Source organism: Mastigoproctus giganteus, chromosome 9 (genome assembly GCF_048544385.1).
Source record: "Mastigoproctus giganteus isolate SK-2022 chromosome 9, ASM4854438v1, whole genome shotgun sequence".
NCBI classification, from domain to species: Eukaryota; Metazoa; Arthropoda; class Arachnida; order Uropygi; family Thelyphonidae; genus Mastigoproctus; species Mastigoproctus giganteus.
Window position 1 is genome coordinate 59,623,395 of NC_143583.1, and position 18,453 is coordinate 59,641,847.

Here is an 18,453-nt window from a genome sequence, read left to right on the forward strand (position 1 = left end):
ATGGCAGAGAAGAAAAATGCATGGGATACATACAAATTAACACATCACACAGAAGCCTATGATAGATACAAGTTGATATGCAACCAAGTTACAAAGGAGGTTAGGCAGGCGAAGGCAGATTACGAGAAATCCTTGGCAAGGGATGCAAAGAAAAACAGCAAAGAGTTCTTTACTTATGTAAACTCTAGAAGGAAGGGGATGAATCAGATTGGTCCACTTGATATTGATGGGTCAAGTGTTGATGATCCTGCTCAGGTAGCTAACAAACTAAATGAATATTTTGCATCGACATTCACACATGAGGAGTTATTCAGCGAGGGGAATGCCAGAGGTGTATTCAACTCTAGCAGTAAGCTACAGAATCTTGAAATAACTGGGAGTAAAGTGGAGGAGAAACTGTTGAAGATAAACACAAGAAAGGCACCCGGGGTGGATGGGATCTATCCAGTTATATTAAAGGAGGCAGCAAAGGAAGTAAGCAAACCCTTAGCCATAATTATGAGAGCTTCCTTGGACTCAGGGAAGGTACCCATAGACTGGAGATGTGCAAATGTGACCCCAATTCACAAAGGGGGATCAAAGGCTGACACAAGTAATTATAGACCTGTGAGTTTAACTTCTTTTCCCGGAAAATTAATGGAGGCACTGGTGAAAGAAGCACTGCAGGATCATCTAGACAAGACTTCAGTTATAGCTAGGACACAGCATGGTTTTGTTAAAGGGAAGTCTTGCCTGACCAATTCGATTGGATACTATGATGCAGTCACAAAAGAACTGGATGCAGGGAATAACTTTGATATTATATACTTGGATCTTAGAAAGGCTTTTGATACTGTTGCACATGGAAGACTGCTGCACAAATTGGAGCAGTGTGGCATTGGAGGAAAATTGCTGCTATGGATAAAGGGGTGGTTGACGGGGAGAAGACAGAGTGGTAATCAATGGACACTGCTCATTGTGGACTAATGTTATTAGTGGAGTCCCTCAGTGTTCATTGTTGGGTCCATTATTGTTTCCTGTATTTATAAATAATATTGATGATGGTATATCAAGCTTAATGTCCAAGTTTGTTGACGATACAAAGGTTGGCAGGGTTGTTAAGAACACTACTGATGCTATGCTGCTGCAACAGGATCTGGAAGGGTTGAGCTGAGAGGTGGCAAATTAAGTTTAACATTAACAAATGTAAAGTACTACATATGGGAAACAGCAACCCCAGAGCAACGTATCAATACTGTGGTACTACACTGACAGTGGTAGAGAATGAAAAGGACCTGGGGGTAATTGTGCAGGGAGATATGAAGTTCTCTGAGCAGTGCAGATGGGCTGCAAGAGTAGCTCATGGTGTCTTATCAATGATATACAGGAATTTTTCTAGCAGGGATAAGGAGGTGATTATTCCCTTGTACAAGGCAATGATCAGGCCACACCTTCAGTACTACATACAGGTCTGGAGGCCTCATTTCAAGAAAGACGTAGAGCTGCTGGAACGAGTTCAGAGAAGTGCAACAAGATTAGTGAATGGAACATAGGGTTGCTCTTACGAAGAAAGGCTTAAGTTTTGCAAATTACAGTGTCTGGAGACTAGGCACCAGCGAGGTGATCTGATAGAGGTGTATAAAGCCTTGAATGGTTTAAGCATGCTCAATGCTGATGGGATTCTTCCTCTAGCTCAGAAAAATCACCTGAGAGGGCATAAATTCAAATTGCGGAAAGACAGATGTAGGATAGACGTGCGGAAATTTGCCTTTAGCCAGCGGGTGGTTGGTTGGTGGAACAGACTTCCATCCCTTGTGGAGGTTGATAGCCTAAATAAGTTTAAGGCTCAGCTGGACAGGTATTTTGAACGAACAGAGGGGTGAAGTGGAAGTGGTTTTTTTTTTTTTTTTTGGCTGATGCTGCATAAGCTTGCTTTCTTGCATCAAATGCCTCTACTAATGCTAATGCTAATAAACATGAAAAAGGTGTTAGTGTCAGCATTAATGAAAGAGTACAAGGTTGGTGAACAAACTGTATGAGATTTAATAAAGAATAAAGTTAAATTAATTGGATTTGCTTTAGTTTTAGATAGTGCTTGCGGTATGTCGAAACAAAATTCAAAAACTTCTACATACATTGAACTGGATAAAGTGATGGTTATAACCAAAAAGGGCACATGGGAATCCTGGGATAATTTGTGCTGCTCAAGCCAAGCATTTTTACAAAGGGTTAAAATTATTGGAGTAATTTGATGCATATTCAAGTCGGTTGACAAGATTTAAACATTGACATGGAATTAAACAAATTACTATCCAAGGTGAGAAACTGGGAACCTACAGCAGACGAATTTAAGCACCAATTTCAGCAATTTATTGAAGAGGAAGGTCTTGTACCAGAAAAAATTTGACGCTGACAAAACCAGTTTGTTTTGGAAGTGTTTACCAAACAGAACATTAGCCTGTGAAACTGAATAGAGTGCTAGTTACAAAGTCCTAAACAAAAGTTGACCATTTAATGTTGTGGAAATGTTGCTGGAACTATTTTTTTGAAACTGCATAATTTGGATTGCAAAAAAACCTCTTGTTTTTTCTGAAATTGATGTTTAAAATTTACCTGTTCATTGCTACAACAATAAATCAGCTTGGATAGATCTTGAAATTTTTTAAACTCATTTATGAAGAAATTCATTCCAACAGTATGTCAACATTTGAAATCACTTAATCTACCAGTAAAAAGCAGTTCTAATTTTGGACAATGCCCCTGGTCACCCAAGTGAGGAAATTTTAAAGGCAGAAGATGGGAATGTTTTTGTCAAATATTTGGCACCAAATATGACAGCATTAATATGACTGATGGACCAATGCAAGGGGTGATTCAAAATTTAAAAAAGTTTATACAAAAAAATTGTTCTTATATAAATTAATCGAGGAAGGTAATTTGCTGTCATTTTGAAAAATATGACACTATTGGATGCTATTTATGAAATATCAGTATTTGTGGACATCGATCAAAAGCACAACATTACAAAAATCTTTTCAGAAAATATTACATGTAACTGGAAAAGATGAAGTTCTTAGTGAGGAGACCAATAATGTATTATATGATTTAAGACAGACCGAAGGCTTTGAAATTTTAGATGAAGCAGTAGTTGAGTGGTTTAATTCATATAAAAGTTTAATCTTCCATGAAATGTCATGTGGCAATGAAATAGTATGCAGGGTTATGAATGAAGAAGAGCCAAACATTAGCAATAGTAGAGGCATATGATACAAGAAAGCAAGCTTATGCAGCATCAGCCAAAAAAAAAACTTCCACTTCACCCCTCTGTTCGTTCTAAATACCTGTCCAGCTGAGCCTTAAATTTATTTAGGCTATCAACCTCCACAACAAGGGATGGAAGTCTGTTCAACCAACCAACCAACTACCTGCTGGCTAAAGGCAAATTTCTGCACATCTGTCTTTCCTCAATTTGAATTTATGCCCTCTCAGGTGATTATTCTGAGCGAGAAGAAGAATCTCATCAGCATTGAACATGCTCAAACCATTCAAGGTTTTATACACCTCTATCAGATCACCTCGCTGGTGCATAGTTTCCGGACACTGTAATTTGCAAAACTTAAGCCTTTCGTCGTAAGAGCAACCCTATGTTCCATTCACTAATCTTGTTGCACTTCTCTGAACTCGTTCCAGCAGCTCTACGTCTTTCTTGAAATGAGGCCTCCAGACCTGTATGTAGTACTGAAGGTGTGGCCTGATCATTGCCTTGTACAAGGGAATAATCACCTCCTTATCCCTGCTAGAAAAATTCCTGTATATCATTGATAAGACACCATGAGCTACTCTTGCAGCAGGCGCCTCCGTAGCCAGGTGGGAAGGAGCAGCAGTGCGTAGCACACTCTTCTTGATTAGACCGGGGTTCGAGCCCGTCACCACCAAATACGGAGCATGCGGAAAGGTCAGGGAATGACCACCGCACCGGAGCAATATGGCCTTAGTTGCTAATGCTCCTAAAAAAAAACCAAATAACAAAAATAACTCTTGCAGCCCATCTGCACTGCTCAGAGAACTTCATATCTCCCTGCACAATTACCCCCAGGTCCTTTTCATTCTCTACCACTGTCAGTGTAGTACCACAGTATTGATACGTTGCTCTGGGGTTGCTGTTTCCCATATGTAGTACTTTACATTTGTTAATGTTAAACTTAATTTGCCACCTCTCAGCTCAACCCTTCCAGATCCTGTTGCAGCAGCATAGCATCAGTAGTGTTCTTAACAACCCTGCCAACCTTTGTATCGTCAACAAACTTGGACATTAAGCTTGATATACCATCATCAATATTATTTATAAATACAGGAAACAATAATGGACCCAACAACGAACACTGAGGGACTCCACTAATAACATTAGTCCACAATGAGCAGTGTCCATTGATTACCACTCTGTCTTCTCCCCGTCAACCACCCCTTTATCCATAGCAGCAATTTTCCTCCAATGCCACACTGCTCCAATTTGTGCAGCAGTCTTCCATGTGCAACAGTATCAAAAGCCTTTCTAAGATCCAAGTATATAATATCAAAGTTATTCCCTGCATCCAGTTCTTTTGTGACTGCATCATAGTATCGAATTGGTCAGGCAAGACTTCCCTTTAACAAAACCATGCTGTGTCCTAGCTATAACTGAAGTCTTGTCTAGATGATCCTGCAGTGCTTCTTTCACCAGTGCCTCCATTAATTTTCCGGGAAAAGAAGTTAAACTCACAGGTCTATAATTACTTGTGTCAGCCTTTGATCCCCCTTTGTGAATTGGGGTCACATTTGCACATCTCCAGTCTATGGGTACCTTCCCTGAGTCCAAGGAAGCTCTCATAATTATGGCTAAGGGTTTGCTTAATTCCTTTGCTGCCTCCTTTAATATAACTGGATAGATCCCATCCACACCAGGTGCCTTTCTTATGTTTATCTTCAACAATTTCTCCTCCACTTTACTCTCAGTTATTACAAGATTCTCTAGCTTACTGCCAGAGTTGAATACACCTCTGGCATTCCCCTCCCTGAATAACTCCTCATGTGTGAATGTCGATTCAAAATATTCATTCAGTTTGTTAGCTACCTGAGCAGGATCATCAACAGTTGAACCATCGATATTGTGACAAATCTGATTCATCCCCTTAAACCGCAAAGAGTAAAGAACTCTTTGCTGTTTTTCTTTGCATCCTTTGCCAAAGATTTCTTATAATCTGCCTTTGCCTGCCTAACCTCCATTGTGACTTGGTTACAGACCAGCTTATATCTATCATAGGCTTCCATGTCACCCATTAATTTATATGTATTCCATGCATTTTTTCTTCTCTACTATATGTCTCATTAGTTCATCTGACATCCATTGAGGCCTAAACCTGAACAATATTTCTTAGTTGGTATGTAAAGCCTAGCAGCTTCCAAGATAAGTTCTTTGAATGCTTCCCATTTTGAATTTGCTGTTGGTAACATCATCAGTTAGTTGTTCCCACTGTATAGAATTTAAATACTGTCTCACACCATCGTAGTCACCTTTATGAAAGCAATAACCCTTCCCTTTACCCCTAATGGTAGTTACCTCTTTGAGTAAATCCCATTTCAGCACACTGTGATCACTGCCACCTAATGGTTCCTTTATCTGCAGATTCTCAATGCACGAAGAGTCAATACTAATAATCAGATCAAGAGTATTACTTCCTCTAGTTGCCTCCCGAACATGCTGCTGTAGAAAACAATCATCCAATAAATTCACAAAAGCCTTGCTAGTGTGTGAGTGACCAACTGACAAATTCCAGTTGGAAATTATCTGGGAAATTAAAATCCCCCCATTATAAGACTGATTTACTGGCCCACTCTATTTCCCCCGTACGTTTTCTTATTACTCATCAGAGTCATTAGGCCTATAGCGCACTCCTACTCTCAATTTTGATCTCCCAATGCTTATGTCACACCAAACTGACTCGACACTGCACTGTCCAGCGATGTCGACTGGCTTCACTTCCTTGGATTTTACATGTTTCTTAACTAATAGCATAACTCCTCCTCCTCCCTTTTTATCCTTTCTGTAGAAGTTGTACTCCCCAAATTCCAGTTCTGCATTCCTTATATCTGTGTGACACCACGTCTCTGATATCCCAACAATATCCGCCCTTGATGCTTTGAGCAATACCTCAAATTCATCAAATTTATTTACAAACTCCTAGGATTGGTGTACACGCAAGTATACATGCACCTGGTCCTATTGTTAGTTACCCTAACACCACCCATGTGTTTACTTGTACTGCAATGACTACCAGTATTCTCTGAAACATCCTGTATCTTGTTTTCCAGGCTTCTGCTCATTCCAATAGAAGCAGTGCAAGAATCACTTTCACCTCTGCCAGTGGCTTCTGTTAGTCCTTGTATCCCCCCCCCAAGCTAGCAGTTTTCCGACCCATCTTACACTGCCTTGATAGCATCAGCAAATATTCTTGCACCCTTTCTATTTAAGTGTATCCCATCCCTGTAGAAGCAGTCTCTCCTGTTAACAAGTACAGACTAGGCAGAAAAAAAATCTACCCCTTGAGCCTTGCACAATCTTTCCAGAGCCGAATTGATTGACAAGGCTCTCATCATATACTCCCTCCTATCGTGTCTGGTTAGAATTGCAGACACTTTCAAATTCAACCCTAATTCACAGCTTTTTTTCAACAGTGACCTGTACTTATTAAGTAATTCTGCCTGTCTCCTACTCTTAATGTCTTAATACCCTGGCAGACATACCCTGGTCCTGTTCCTCCTATCCTTTTTACAAACAGAGACAAAGACTTGGAGGATGCAAGAGAAAATCTCTTACCAACAAATGAAATCGCACATAGTACTGTTTTGTCTCATGGGAGGCTCTGCTTGACTATGCAGAGCAAGATGAAGATGTTCTTGTCGACAAGTTGATGTTACATAATTTATGTTCTGCCATTCATAGGAAGGTCAGTGGTGCAAAGAAACAAACTTCTTTACTTTCCTTTTCCAATAAATAATGGAACATATGAATATATTTATGTATACAATTTTTAAAAATTTTTTTTAATGTTAAATGCATATTGTTCATAATTCTGATTTCTTTGTTATTTTGCGGATTACCTTGGGAATTTCCCAGTTTAATCGGGAGTCTACTGTATGAAGAAGACTGGAGTGAATCAAATCCAGGATTGAATATTTCTCGTGCAGCCACCAAAAATGTCCAGGATAGAGATGTGATGTTTATAAAAAATGCTGTAAATCAGATTTCATCATCTTTACTGATTTTTACTTAAATGATTGTACATATATATGTTTTAAGTAAAAATAAAATTCTTAATTTACTTATGTTTACTTTTTTTCATTTCTCCACTTTAGTAATTGACTTTTTCAGTTAACCAACGAACTAAAAGTCCAGATCACTTAATGTAGGAGAGCTTTTACTCTATAAAGATTGTATTGAGACCATTTGTTTGATTACCTGCATCTCATGCTGAGTGAAAGAGATGCAGGTAACCAAAAATTTTAGATTTGAAAAATGTTTTTCAGAGTTAAAATTAATTTACAAAAAACCCTCTGAAGAGCACCCATGATCCAAAATAGTCCATGATATGTACAATAAAATACAAACTGAGGTTAAAATAAAATACAATAAAATAAAAGTGTAGTTAAAAGCGCTAAAAGATTAAAATCACTAAAACCACTATACAACAATAGCTTTTGGCAGCAGCTGCCTTCATCAGCTGAAATGGTTACGGGTTATCCAAATAATATATATATATATATATCTCCCAGCAGGTCCGCGACGCCTCCTCGTGGCACATGATCAGTATTAACTTCCTGTACATTGGAACCGGAAGTGGCTCGGGCACAAACCATTCTAAACTGTTCGTCCCTCCCTAAGATTAGAGACTCAAAGAACGGATGAATACGGCAGCCCTTATCCCTGTTAATACTGTAGCATCTGGATGAGCATATCCACAAGCTCTCCAGCCACTTCTGGTTCCAGAAACCATGGGCTCTATCAACAACCACCGCGCCTTTGGCTGAAATACCTTCTAAGTCTCCCAAGCATGTTAGGCTATGGCTGAATCTCCATAATCAGCTATCTTGATGGCTCTATCATGTTCACCCAGGCGATCACATAATCTACACTTTTTTTCTCCCACATAACCTCATATATGACCCCGCTGTTATCACCGGTGTTAATGTGATCTTTAACTGTGAACACCACCGCATGATGTATCCGGCCAGGAAGTTGTACACAGTGCGTCTGATACGAGCGTAGCACATACTTGCAATGGGTTCAGAGATACCCGGATAATAGGGAATGTATGCAGTAGCTCTAGGTGTAAAAACATCCCTATGACCCCTACTCATATCCTTTAGATAATCATCAATAAAAGTCTGGGGATAGCCACATACCTTCAGGTCAGCCATAACCTGTCTAACCTCATCATCACTCTGCTCGGAGGAGGAACAATGTGACCCCACCCTTCCCATCAATGCCTTAACCCCACTCTTCTTAGGCCACCGGCCTGAGCTGATTTAAAATGTGTGTACTGGCCATGACACACAGGTTTTCTATAAACCTTAGTTCTCAAGCATTGGCCTTCCCTATACACATCAAGGAAAGGAAGGGTCCGCCCTCCACCTCTGAGGTAAACTGAATATAGGGTGAACCGTCATTCAACCAACTTAACACTTCATTATCCCGACCCCTCTGTATCACCGTAAAAGTTTCATTGACACATCTCTTCCACAACCATACCAGGGTTGGAAGAGTACTCATCAACATCCTACCTTCAAACTCTTCCATAGCCAATTTGGCTATAACTGCACTAATGGGTGAACCCATGGCCACACCGGAGACCTGCTGATACATAATATTTCTAAACAACATAGTAATACTAGACATACTCAAACTGATTCCTTTACATAAATCTTGACAGTTCAAGGCTATCCTATCTTTCCAGTCATCATCTCTTCCCAAAGCTACCCACACACAATCCAAACCATGTTCAATGGGTATACAGGTGAACAAAGAAATAACGTCAAAGGATACCATCATTTCCCCTTCTTCTATCTCCCGAGTTCAGAAAAACTGTACGAAATCACTTCTATTCTTAATGGTAAAGTCTGAACGTGCCATCATGGGGGATATGAGCTCCGCCAAAAACCTGGACAGAGCATGCGTCGGACTACCTACAAATGACACAATAGGCCTTAAAGGCACCCCCGCCTTATGGACTTTCATTAGCCCATAAAACCTGGGTAAATGACAGCCTGATGCATGCAACTTCCATGCTACCTCCTTGCTCTGGTGGCTCGTTTTTATCACAAAAGGTTCCCGGAACGAAGATGTCCAGACAGGAAAATGTTTAAAGGTATCCCTCGCTGCCTTTGTGAACATGGAAACTTTACACCTCATGCTGCTGACAGAGGACAACCAAGATCTACGACTCCTGAAGTACAGGGGCGGACTAACTGCCTGGCCTCCACGCTCACCTAATTTAAACTTACTAGATTTCTTCTTGTGGGGCCATTTAAAGTCATTGGTGTATTCGACTCCAGTAGCTGATGCGGAAACTCTTCGCAATCGAATTGTGGCGGGTTGTGAGACAATACGAAACATGCCAGGAAGTTGGCATAGTCTTCGCAAGTCCATGAGATGTAGATGTGAGGCCTGTATTCAGGCAGAAGGTGGACATTTTGAACAATTACTATAAGGTGATGTGAACAGTTAAGTGTAATAGACAGACCTTCAGAACTCGGAAACCAAGCATTTCCAGAACTATGTTGATATAAAATATTTTTATTGTCTACATACAAGGAACTCATTCCTGAAGTTATGCTGTGTATTTTTGAGACACCCTGTATATCATCGAGATTTTTTTTTATTTTTAATTCCTGTCTTTTAATTATTTCATGATTCACTTTATTTTTAATGTTGATTCATATATAATTTAATATGAATGGCAGTTAATGGAGTAAAATTTGGCATTTTTTTCTCCCATCTAGGTAAAAATGCATGTGAAAGAACATCATTTTTATTTCTTCGAAAAGAACTTCCTGTAAGGCTGGCAAATATCATGAAGGAAATTCAGTTATTGCCTGAAAATTTGTTACACATGCCTTCTGTAACATTGGTTCAGAGTTGGTAAGTAATGTTTGTGTCATCTTTTTAGATAGAGAGAGAGAGAGAGAGAGATAATCTTTAATGCCCTTCACGGCCAAAAAGCCAGGGGTTTACATTTTTACAGAATCCCGAAACGTCCGGGAAAATAGAACAATTAATTTACAAAACCAGGTAATTTTACAAAAGAAAACATATTTTGGTACAAAGGAGAGAACTCCTTACGAGAGTTAGGTCTTATTGAGCTGGCTTAACATCGAGATAAGAGCACCAGCTCAATCAGACGGGAACAGATGCAAGGTACACATGTCATTGCTGATTAGTCCTAGTAGACATAATTTTTTTCCTGTAAGCCCGGTCAACAGCGAATTTGTTCAGGTCGGCGTCAAGTGCCTGGGTTTGCTTGAACATCTGCTGAGGGAGGAACCTGTCCGAGAGATGGAGTCGCGCTGAATGTGAGTAGAGCTCGGGATTGGCCCTAAGGGCAGCAGGGGGAATCCTCCAGCCGCAGGTATCCCAGAATGAAGGTGTTGCGATTTTGCCTGTTATCATCTTGACTGTTGCTAGGAGGCGTTGGTCGTCGATTAAGGTGGGAAGCCGTGGAATCCCGAGAGAGTTGGCAAGCTGCGTGGTATGAATCAGAGCTGGAAGGTTGTGCTTCCTGTTGGCCCACTTTAGGAGCCAGAATTCTGTGGCAAAGAGTGGTTTCTTTATTGATGGTGCCGCTGACGCCCAAATTTCAGCAGCATAGAGTAAAGGTGGAAAGATGATTGCTCTTATGTACCTCACGGTTGTCTTTTTATCTCTGATATGAAGGAGATGTTGTTTTGCTATCCACCGGAGTCTTGAAGCACGTGTGAGGAGCATGTCTATGTGGGCGTTGAATCGAAGTTTGGAGTCGAATACAACGCCCAGATCACGATGGCTGGATGCAATTGGGATGAGGGTGTTGCCGACCGAAGGCTGGAGAGAAGAAGGAGTTTGCTTCAATGAATACACCATGAATTCGGACTTAGCAGGATTGATCTTGAGCCCGAACTGGCAGAGGTAAGATGTGACTGCAGTGAGAGTGTTGTTAATTTCCGTTTTTACCAGATCAAGGTCTTGACCAGGGATGATGGGAGTAAGTATCTTGATATCATCTGCATAGCTCAGTAGACATCGAGAATGTGCAACCAGTGGGAAGATAATAGATGAGAACAGAAGGCCGGAAAGGACCCCTCCTTGTGGGACTCCTGCGGTGACGGATCTAGTAAGGGTGCGATCTCCTGTATGAAGCTTTATAACTCTGTTATTCAGAAGAGAGGAGAGAAAGCATAATATATTCCCTGTGATCTGGAAGTGGCATTCCAGGAGAGTGAGTAGTTGGCTTACTTGGACGGCATCAAATGCAGCCTCAATGTCTAAGTAAGTAACAGCTAGTTCGTGCCTTTTCTCGAATGCTGACAAGATAGTATTCGTGGTGGCTAGCAGATTTGTGATCGTTGATCTGTTTGGAAGGGAATAGTGAATTTGGGCTGGATTACTGGGCATGATCTGCTTGGTGAGGATCGGGAGTAAGGTCTTCTCCAGGAGCTTCAGCAGGCTGGAGGAGTGGGAGATGGGTCGGAAGTGTTTAGGTTTCGATGGCGACTGAACTTTGGCTAAAGGTTTGATGAGATAGTTTTCCCATTGCTGTGGAAAAATCTGGTTCGAGAGTAACTGGTTGAAAATAATTAAAAGTGGCTGAATAATGTACGAACTTAGGCATTTGAGCATGAATTGGGGAACTCCATCATCACCAGTGGTTGACGAGGCAGGTAGAGAATTGATGGCGACGATCAGCTGTTGTTTTGTGATCTGAATGGTGTTCAACACTTCTTGCTGGGTGGGCTCTGTTAGTAGCGCCAGATCTGAGTTTGGCATAGGATTACGATTAAATCTTGTGACGAAATCGAGCCACACTTCAGGATCAAGTTGCAAAGGAAAATGAAGATTCACTTTCTTGTATGGAATTTTTCCTTTAGCCAGATCTCGGTTAACGTATAATTTGATTGCCTCAGATTTCAGGCGATTGAATTGAGCCCGTGCCCTTGAATAAACGATGCGATCATTGACATTTTGCGACTGTTTCCATGTGCGATGGAGCTGTTGCTTCAGCTGGAAACTCATTTTGAGTTCTGAATTCCACCAAAGTCTTGTATATGGACTGATGGTGATTTTTTTAGAGGCGGCATATTTGGCAACCGTGTTGATCCAGTTTGTGAGAATGTTCACAGCCTGTTTGTGAATGTTTAATTACCTATGAATGTTCATAGGTAATTAAAAGATTTTAAAATCCTATTAGTAAAGTAGATTTACTTATGATTTTAATGTTAATATTAGTAGTCTTCAATGATGCTAGCACACATGCAGGGTTGAAATGCATCAGCCAAAAGACAAAAAAAATGCCCACATAACCTGCTCACTTCTCTAGTAACACTACTCTGCATGGTTTTCTAATAGTTCTTTTTAACTCAGTTTTTTATGCTGATTTCAGAAATGTTATTCGTTTTTTTTCCATCAAGGACTGTTTTTCCAAATATCACTTAAGTTGATATCACGAGTTGCGTCATTAGCATTAGCATTAGTAGAGGCATTTGATGCAAGAAAGCAAGCTTATGCAGCATCAGCCAAAAAAAAAAAAAAAAAAAAAAGTAACATAAATAAATAAAAATAACCACTTCCACTTCACCCCTCTGTTCGTTCGAAATACCTGTCCAGCTGAGCCTTAAACTTATTTAGGCTATCAACTTCCACGACAAGGGATGGAAGTCTGTTCCACCCACCAACCACCCGCTGGCTAAAGGCAAATTTCCGCACATCTATCCTACATCTGTCTTTCCTCAATTTGAATTTATGCCCTCTCAGGTGATTTTTCTGAGCAAGAGGAAGAATCCCATCAGCATTGAGCATGCTCAAACCATTCATGGCTTTGTACACCTCTATCAGATCACCCCGCTGGTGCCTAGTTTCCAGACACTGTAATTTGCAAAACTTAAGCCTTTCTTCGTAAGAGAACCCCTTTGTCCCATTCACCAATCTAGTCGCCCTTCTCTGTACTCGTTCCAGCAGCTCTACATCCTTCCTGAAATGAGGCCTCCAGGCCTGTATACAGTACTCTAGGTGTGGCCTGACCATTGCCTTATACAAGGGAATAATCACCTCCTTATCCCTGCTAGAAAAATTCCTATATATCATTGACAATACACCATGAGCTACTCTTGCAGCTCGTCTGCACTGCTCAGAGAACTTCATATCTGCCTGCACCACCACCCCCAGGTCCCTTTCATTCTCTACCACTGTCAGTGTAGTACCACAGAGTTGATACGTTGCTCTGGGGTTGCTGTTTCCCATATGTAGTACTTTACATTTGTCAATGTTAAACTTCATTTGCCACCTCGAAGCCCATCTGCTCAACCTTTCCAAATATTGTTGCAGCAGCATAGTGTCAGTAGTGTCCTTGACAACCCTGCCAACCTTCGTATCGTCTGCAAACTTGGACATTAAGCCTGATATACCATCATCAATATCATTTATAAATACAGAAAACAATAAAGGCCCCAGTACTGAACCCTGAGGGACTCCACTAATAACATTAGTCCACGACGAGCAGTGTCCATTGATTACCACTCTCTGTCTTCTCCCCCTCAACCACCCCTTTATCCATAGCAGCAACTTGCCTCCAATGCCACACTGCTCCAATTTGTGCAGCAGTCTTCCATGTGCAACAGTATCAAAAGCCTTTCTAAGATCCAAGTATATAATATCAAAGTTATTCCCTGCATCCAGTTCTTTTGTGACTGCATCATAGTATCCAATCAAATTGGTCAGGCAAGACTTCCCCTTAACAAAACCATGCTGTGTCCTAGCTATAACTGAAGTCTTGTCTAGATGATCCTGCAGTGCTTCTTTCACCAGTGCCTCCATTAATTTTCCGGGAAAAGAAGTTAAACTCACAGGTCTATAATTACTTGTGTCAGCCTTTGATCCCCCTTTGTGAATTGGGGTCACATTTGCACATCTCCAGTCTATGGGTACCTCCCCTGAGTCCAAGGAAGCTCTCATAATTATGGCTAAGGGTTTGCTTACCTCCTTTGCTGCCTCCTTTAATATAACTGGATAGATCCCATCCACCCCAGGTGCCTTTCTTGTGTTTATCTTCAACAATTTCCCCTCCACTTTGCTCTCAGTTATTACAAGATTCTCTAGCTTACTGCCAGAGTTGAATACACCTCTGGCATTCCCCTCGCTGAATAACTCCTCATGTGTGAATGTCGATGCAAAATATTCATTTAGTCATTTAGTTTGTTAGCTACCCGAGCAGGGTCATCAACAGTTGACCCATCGATCTCAAGTGGACCAATCTGATTCATCCCCTTCCTTCTAGAGTTTACATAAGTAAAGAACTCTTTGCTGTTTTTCTTCGCATCCCTTGCCAAGGATCTCTCGTAATCTGCCTTCGCCTGCCTAACCTCCTTTGTAACTTGGTTACAGATCAACTTGTATCTATCATAGGCGTCCGTGTCACGTGTTAATTTGTATGTATCCCATGCATTTTTCTTCTCTGCCATATGCCTCATTAGTTCATCTGACAACCATTTAGGCCTAAACCTTGAACAATATTTCTTAGTTGGTATGTAAAGCCTAGTAGCTTCCACGATAAGTTCTTTGAATGCTTCCCATTTTGAATTTGCTGTTGGCAATATCATCAGTTGATCCCACTGTATAGAATTTAAATACTGTCTCAGTCCATTGTAGTCGCCTTTACGAAAGCAATACCCCTTCCCTTTACCCCTAATGGTAGTTACCTCTTTGAGTAACTCCCACTTCAGCACACTGTGATCACTGCCACCAAGTGGTTCATTTATCTGCAGATTCTTAATGCATGAAGAATCACTACTGATAATCAAATCAAGAGTATTACTCCCTCTAGTTGCCTCCCGAACATGCTGATGTAGAAAACAATCATCCAATAAATCCACAAAAGCCTTGCTACTGTGTGAGTGACCAGCCCCCAAATTCCAGTCAATATCTGGGAAATTAAAATCCCCCATTATAAGACTCTCTGATTTACTGGCCCACTCTATTTCTCCGAACAGTTTCTTATTATACTCATCAGAGTCATTAGGCCTATAGCACACTCCTACTCTCAATTTTGATCTCCCAATGCTTATGTCACACCAAACTGACTCGACACTGCACTGTCCAGCGATGTCGACTGGCTTCACTTCCTTGGATTTTATGTGTTTTTTAACTAATAGCATAACCCCTCCTCCCTTCCTATCCTGTCTATCCTTTCTGTAGACATTGTACTCCCCAAATTCCAGTTCTGCATTTCTTATATCTGTGTGACACCACGTCTCTGAAATCCCCACAATATCTGCCTTTGATGTTTTGAGCAATACCTCAAATTCATCAAATTTATTTACTAAACTCCTAGCATTGGTGTACACACAAGTATACATGCACCTGTTCTTTTTCTTAGCTACCCTAACACAACCCATGTGTTTACTTGTACTGCAATGATTCCCAGCAGTCTCTGAAATATCCTGCATCTTATTTTCCAGGCTGCGGCTCATTCCAATAGAAGCAGTGCAAGAATCACTTTCACCTCTGCAGTGGCTACTGTTAATCTATTAGTCCTTGTATCCCCCCAATCTAGCAGTTTTCCGACCCACCTAACATTGCCTCGATAGCATCAGCAAACATTCTTGCACCCTTTCTATTTAAGTGTATCCCATCCCTGTAGAAGCAGTCTCTCCTGTTAACAAGTACAGACCAGGCTGAAAAAAATTCTACCCCTTGAGCCCTGCACAATCTTTCCAGGGCCGAATTGATTGACAGGGCTCTCATCATATACTCCCTCCTATCGTGTCTGGGCAGAATTGCAGACACTTTCAATTTCAACCCTAATTCACGGCTTTTTTTCATCAGTGACCTGTACTTGTCAAGTAATTCCGCCGTTCTCCTACTCTTAATGTCATTAGTGCCAACGTGTACAACTATATCACCTTTTGTGCCCTTAAAAGATGATATCCGCTCTACAACATCATCAACTTTTGCCCCTGGCAGACATACCCTGGTCCTATTCCACCTATCCTTTTTACAAAGCATGTTTCCCGTTTCCCTGACAATAGAATCACCAACAACTACTAGTTCCTTTGGGACCAGCGCATTCTGCTTTGGGGGTTGCCGCTGTGTTCCGCGATGACCAAGTGCAAGCTCTGGCATTGGTGTGGGCAGCTGAGAGCTTGATGGGCCCCTCACTTGTAATCCTTCGAGGGCATCCACCCTATCCTTCAAGCTCTCATATAGGCCCATAACAACGCTGAGTTGTCGCCTTATCTCCTTACACTCCTTGCATCGCACACGCACAAAGACATCCCCCTGGCAGTATCATGTCCCATACTTGACTGCTCCGCAAACATCAAGCAAATAGTGCATCTTACAAGGCTGTGATTCAGAGGACATCTGCCCCCCTCAGTTCTCCCCTGGGCCACAGCATTCCCATTAGCTTGAGCCCTTTGCTTTGCTGCTCTGGTTTGAGTCATGATTTAGATTTACTTTCAATAAAATTTCAATTTCTGTACAAAATTGAAAGCATTAAGTTGGAGTAAATGCAGAGACTTTGTAAACTGAATCTTCACACATTAGCAACACTGCCTTTAGTCATTTGTTTCTTGACTTTGAGAGTGCTATGCATCAGTGTGTAGCAGTGTGAGGTCAGTTTATTTTTGAGGTTATCACGTCAAACTTGTGCTGAAAAGTGAGTAACGTCTTCACGCAAGTGTTTGAACAATCTTGAACTTAACAACCTGACAGTCTGAACTTAAGCAATGACAATTACAAAATTTGTAAAAAATGTGTATGTGATTATTTTAGAGTGAAACTCAGTGAAAAGCAAGATAAATGATGTGCTCCAAATAAAGTTTTCTGAACCTGTCTTGAAGCATTGAGATTATGGAAAAATGGTAAAAAGAAGGCTGTGCCATTTGCAATTCCCGTGATTTGGTGGGAGCCTACAATAATCACTGTAATGACTGTTACTTTTGCTTAGTTAATTAGAGGGATACAATGCAAAGAGAGTACGAAGGCAAGGCTTGTAATAGAGGGTGCACAAGTTAGGCACTTGCCACAGGCTCCACCTAAATGTGCCCCTGGATCGCTACTGCATATATGTGTGTGTGTGTGTGTGTAGATATGATATGAATTAGGCGCTGTTATAAGGTTTGCCTCAGGTGCCACAAACGCTAGTACCAGCCCTGTAAGAAGGGCATTGTGTATCCTAATATTCCATCTGCCATTAGACCAATCCCCCATGGCTATAACTTGCCAATTCCATGTCCTCCGCTTATATTGGAGAATGTAGCAGCAGAGTGCTGAAAGTGATGCTTCCAAGATGAGACTGAAGTCACATACCTGAAGACATTGAGTCCAACTCTCAACTGTTTTCACAGCATCAACTCAATGATCTCGTAAGAGATTTAAATTTACTAAAAGAATCTGCAGAACTCCTTGATTCTAGACTTAAGTCAAAAAATCTTCTAGCACATAGGACATTTTTCTCATAGTACTAACACAGAGAATGAGAACCAGTCCTCTACTTTTCTGAGGATGACTATTTTTTGGAGTAATATAAATGACTTAATAATGAACCATTTAGGAACCAGTTACAATCCTACATATTGGAGACTTTTTATTGACTCGTCAAAGAGGGATCTCAAAGATGTGCTGCTCCACATGAGAACTTGAAGAAATTGTTGACAAATATTAAGTATGAAGAACATGGTTCATTTAGTTTATTCAATCAATTTAAAGCTTTAAACTCTTCCATCACGTGTCCTCACAGACAGTTTCCCGAAGTCTCAGTTTCCAGAACTGAAGTTTTTCTTGATAAGAGTACCTTTTTGTTCCGATGATTAACCTTGTTGCTCTTGTTTGCACTTACTCCAACAGATGTACATCCTTTCTTTTTGAGACTTCTAGACCTGTATGCAGTACTGAATATTCAGCCTAACCATGTTATTTGATGATATATGAGAGGACCTAACTGAATATGCAGACTAACCACCTCACAAACCCTGCCGAAATAATTCTTGTGTATCCTTAACAAAATCCTATGAGCTATTCTAGCAGCCTGTCTGCATTGCAGGTAGGGTTGAGTGTTAACACACTGCAGGTAGGGTTGAGTGTTAACACCACCCAATTGGAATGTTTTCCTAGGATTACTGCTACTCATCTGTGGTACCTTGCATATATCAATGTGAAACTATAATTGCCACTTTTCAACTCATCTGCCTAAT

At 40.9% G+C, this 18,453-nt stretch overlaps 1 protein-coding gene across 1 annotated transcript in view; it reads left to right on the top strand.

Annotated features, from left to right (window-relative positions):
* The window catches only part of Pdk (pyruvate dehydrogenase kinase), a 218,202-nt gene that overhangs the window by 12,207 nt on the left and 187,542 nt on the right, over nt 1-18,453 (top strand). Inside the window, exon 2 of the mRNA XM_090381828.1 lies at nt 10,015-10,153. Coding sequence (XP_090237954.1) covers nt 10,015-10,153 — 139 coding nt within the window. The remainder of the gene's footprint in view (nt 1-10,014; nt 10,154-18,453) is intronic.